At 35.4% G+C, this 3,952-nt stretch overlaps 1 protein-coding gene across 1 annotated transcript in view; it reads left to right on the top strand.

The window, feature by feature from the left end:
- The window catches only part of LOC107725547 (overexpressed in colon carcinoma 1 protein homolog), a 5,178-nt gene extending 1,325 nt beyond the window's left edge, over nt 1–3,853 (top strand). The window contains exons 2-5 of the mRNA XM_016534826.1: nt 374–398; nt 1,139–1,254; nt 2,677–2,710; nt 3,799–3,853. Of these exons, the coding sequence (XP_016390312.1) occupies nt 374–398; nt 1,139–1,254; nt 2,677–2,681 (146 nt within the window). The 3' untranslated portion in view covers nt 2,682–2,710; nt 3,799–3,853. The remainder of the gene's footprint in view (nt 1–373; nt 399–1,138; nt 1,255–2,676; nt 2,711–3,798) is intronic.
- The last annotated feature ends 99 nt before the right edge of the window (nt 3,854–3,952 follow it).

The raw sequence follows: 3,952 nt of genomic DNA, 5'->3' as shown, positions 1-3,952 counted from the left end.
TAGTTACACACACACACACACACACACACACACACACACACACACACATTAGTGTTCGTTTGATGACTCATTGTTTGATTGACCAGACATTGGACGGAGGTCTCGCCATACCAGCGAACGAAAATCTGCCTGACGACACTTTTATTATAGCTTTATTACTTTGTAATAACATATTAATTGCACTTATTTTTAATCAATCAGTTTTCTTTCAAACTAAATGTGGGATTTTGTTTTTTATATAGGTTAAGCAGATGAATCAGATTCCAGAGAGAAATAAATATGTTATTTTACAATTTCTCAGTGTATATACTGTATATTTTACGGTCAAGGAACATGTGGCATGACTAATTTGTGTCTTTGTTTATTTCTACAGGTCCATCTGAGTCAGTCAAAGATGTGTGAGTATTGCCAGAACAGCAAAATATACTGTGCAACCCACAGTTTTCACAAAAAATTGAGGTGACAAATTTTTATGAAATCTCTTGATTTTTTCAAAGGCTCTGACTTCAGAGAGAGAGAATGAAATAAACAGGAGGGAAGATGCTAGTAATCCTTGCAGTGTCCTTCAGTTTTTGGAACTGCTTGTCAATCAATTTCCCTTCTGAGAAAAAAACATAATGGGGATTTGAACACTGCCTGTCATTTTCCAAACAGTTCCTGGAATTATTCTCTCACATCTGAACAACAAGCACCCACACAGCAGGAGAGAGTCTTGCGCGCACATATCTGGGGCTTCACTGCCACTAAAACACACACACACACACACCACAATAACACACTATCACTGATACATCATACATGTTCACAAGTCTCTTTTGAGAACAATGTGATATTTGCAATACTGTTAATACAGTAACAGCTCTGCTAATCAAATTCTCAGAGCTTCTAATCAAGGTTCTCTGTAGGATAATCTCTTCAAAAACTTGATGCATGACCCCTAAAGATTTAATGAATCAAACAATTTGCCAGATATGATGGTCAAAATTTGTTCACTCAAATGTAATCATTCATAATATACCCTGAAGGTGTCACAGTAATATGGATAATAAAGCAACAAACTTTTCTAAGTTTTGTTTTTCGCCTCTTACATCAGCCCATCGGATCATCTCTTGGTTCTGTTCTGGTTCTGGGCCCACAGGCAGGACGATTCGTCTGTGGATGATGAGAAGAGGAGGAATTATGGTGGAGTGTATGTGGGCTTACCTGCAGACCTCAGCAATGTGGCCACCGGACAAACACCCTCCACACACAAAGGTGAGAAACAAGCCCAGCTTTGCATGCACTTCCACAGGTATCTTAAAAAAAGAAAACACCAAATGCATGTCCAGAAGTAAAAAATCAGTGCTTGCAAGGCAGCAAAATGTACATTTTAGGTTTTAGCTAATGAAAGAAAATGTAAATCCCTTTTTTGACAATCAGTGTTAGACAATCAAAACAGAGAACATATGCCTAATGAAGGATAAATAGATGCAAGAAACAAAAGAGTAATTACAATGAAGTGTACAAATAGATGTAAGACAAAACATTACAAAATCACAATCCAGCATGCATTTTTTATGATGACATCATTGTTGTCAGTGTAGTAATAGTCAGAGCATGTTCTGCTGTTCAAATCTCAGTTGAAGTGTTAAATGTATGCCATCTTAAACAGGAACAGTGCTTATCTGTGAACTTACAAAGTGGCATGATGTTCTAAGTCGAAAATAGACCTGCTTGTGACTTTTGTACCTTTTTTTCCTCTCCTTACCTTGTTAATCTAATGAGACATTTTAAAAGAGAAAGAAGGCTTGAGGAAGTGTAAGTGTGAATGCAGTCAGAATGAAGCTTCTTCAATGTCCTAAGAATCGGCCTCCTCTTCCTGAAACTCATTACTCGCACAATGGAAACCAATTTCCCCAATTCTCTCTGGTCGCATGTCAAGAATTAACAGAGACATGGAAAGAGAAAGTAGGCTAGAGGAAGTGTGAGTGTGAATGCAGTCAGAATGAAGTTTCTTCAGTGTCCTAAGAATCAGCCTCCTCTTCCTGAAACGTATTACTCACACAATGGAAACCAATTTCCTCAATTCACTCTGGTCTCATGTAAAGAATTTACGGAGACATGGAGATTTCTAAAAAATAAAAAAAATCTTAAATTAAAGCAATGAATTATATTTAGGACTGTGGACGTGTGTGTGTGTGTTGGGTGAGTTGTTCCTGGAGGCTCTGGGATGTGTTAATTGGAGAAACATCCCTCCGCAGGGAAAGCGGAAAGTGCTGAGGGCCAAAAAGAGTGCTAACAAAGCTAAAGGTTTGTGTGTGAGGGGAAACACATCATCAGGTAACAAACTAAATTTGATAAAATCATTTTCAGTAATTGAAATAAAACTGAAATAAAATCAAACATAAATTAGATGAAAAACTATTTTTGAAATACTTAAATTAGCCTACTAAAAATAAAACTGAAATAAGAACTAATTAAAGCTATATAGAAATAAAAAGTTAGGAAAAAAAGAAAAGTGAGAAAACAGTGCAACAAAATTACTTAATTACTAAAAATAAAATGAAAAATGAACATAAAAATATAAGTTTTTACAAAATAACAAATATTATAATAGTATATAAATAATAGGCTAAAATAACACTGATGTGTATGTATGTATATATGTATGTAACTAATGCATATTTTCATCAACAGAATAATGATATTCAGAGCTGAAGGCACAGTAAAGGTAAGCCCATCTTTGCTTTCTTACACAATGAAATCATTATTGATCAGTTAGCATTGTGGCTTAAAATTCTTACACATCTGAGTGTTTAATTTTACATCTTTAAAAAAGCAACGCAAACAACATAAATCATATGACAAAACAAAAGCTGCCTACAGCCTACATAGGCAGCTAGCTTCTAAGGGAACCTAACTGTAATAAGTGATGCTAGGCAGCAACTCTGTGTGACATAACTCAACGGATTTTGACATTAGCATGTCGCTAAGCTAACAGCGCAACTCTCTAAAAGGCATGAAAACACATAGCACACACATATTGAGTACAATAGCCCACTTTGAATTATACTGAACTCATTTTAAACAACACTAAATGAAATACAAGTATATTTAGACTTTGTTTTTCTTACTTCGTCCACCATCTTGGATTTTCTTCACTGAACTTACTGCAATGCAATCTGGGTTTTCTTACTCCAAGAAAGATATATGTGATTCTGCCTAAAAAATTGAGTTAAAACAAGGTATTTGACACCCATATGGAACAGATGTTGGGAAAAAGTGCTGGCTAAAAATAAAGGGTTCCGAAAGTAGGGTTTTGCAGCAATGCCATAGAAGAACCATTTTAGGTTCCCCAAAGTGAACAGTTCTTAAAAGAACCACCCCTTTTTCTTAGTGTAAAGAACAATCTAAAGAATGTTTTCCCACTCTACACTCTTAATAATAAAGGTTCTTTATTGGCATCAGTGGTTCCATGAAGAACCTTTAAAATCCGTGGAACCTTCCATTGCACTAAAGTTCTTTATAGTGGAAAAATGTTCTTTAGTTTATTAAAACATTTTTCACTCTAAGAAAAAAAATGGTTCTTTTAAAAACTGATTACTGAACGGTTCTTTGTTTTTGTTTTTATTGCATCGTTACGAAAACCTTCTCTTAGAACCTTTATTTTTATATAGTATATTGTGGACTGCAAAGGTTTCATGGATGTTCAAGGTTCTTCATGGCCACTTACTATCCTTATCAGAGAAATATTTTTTGGATAGATACACAATGTATTTGTGTGTACATTGACTGCTCACTTTCTTATTTAACTCTCAGGACTTTCCAGAGGGAATCTTGGCTGAAAATTGTTGCGTAATAATCTCAACAGGACGCAATTTTCGTCATCGTTGATTGGCCCGTTGGGACTCGCCGGAATCCTCTGGAGACAATCATCTAATTGATCTTTCTGGAAACTGAACTGGAATTAATT

This window comes from Sinocyclocheilus rhinocerous, unplaced genomic scaffold, assembly GCF_001515625.1.
Source record: "Sinocyclocheilus rhinocerous isolate Xijiao unplaced genomic scaffold, SAMN03320098_v1.1 scaffold153, whole genome shotgun sequence".
Lineage (NCBI taxonomy): Eukaryota > Metazoa > Chordata > Actinopteri > Cypriniformes > Cyprinidae > Sinocyclocheilus > Sinocyclocheilus rhinocerous.
This window is presented reverse-complemented; position numbering and strand designations above follow the sequence as displayed.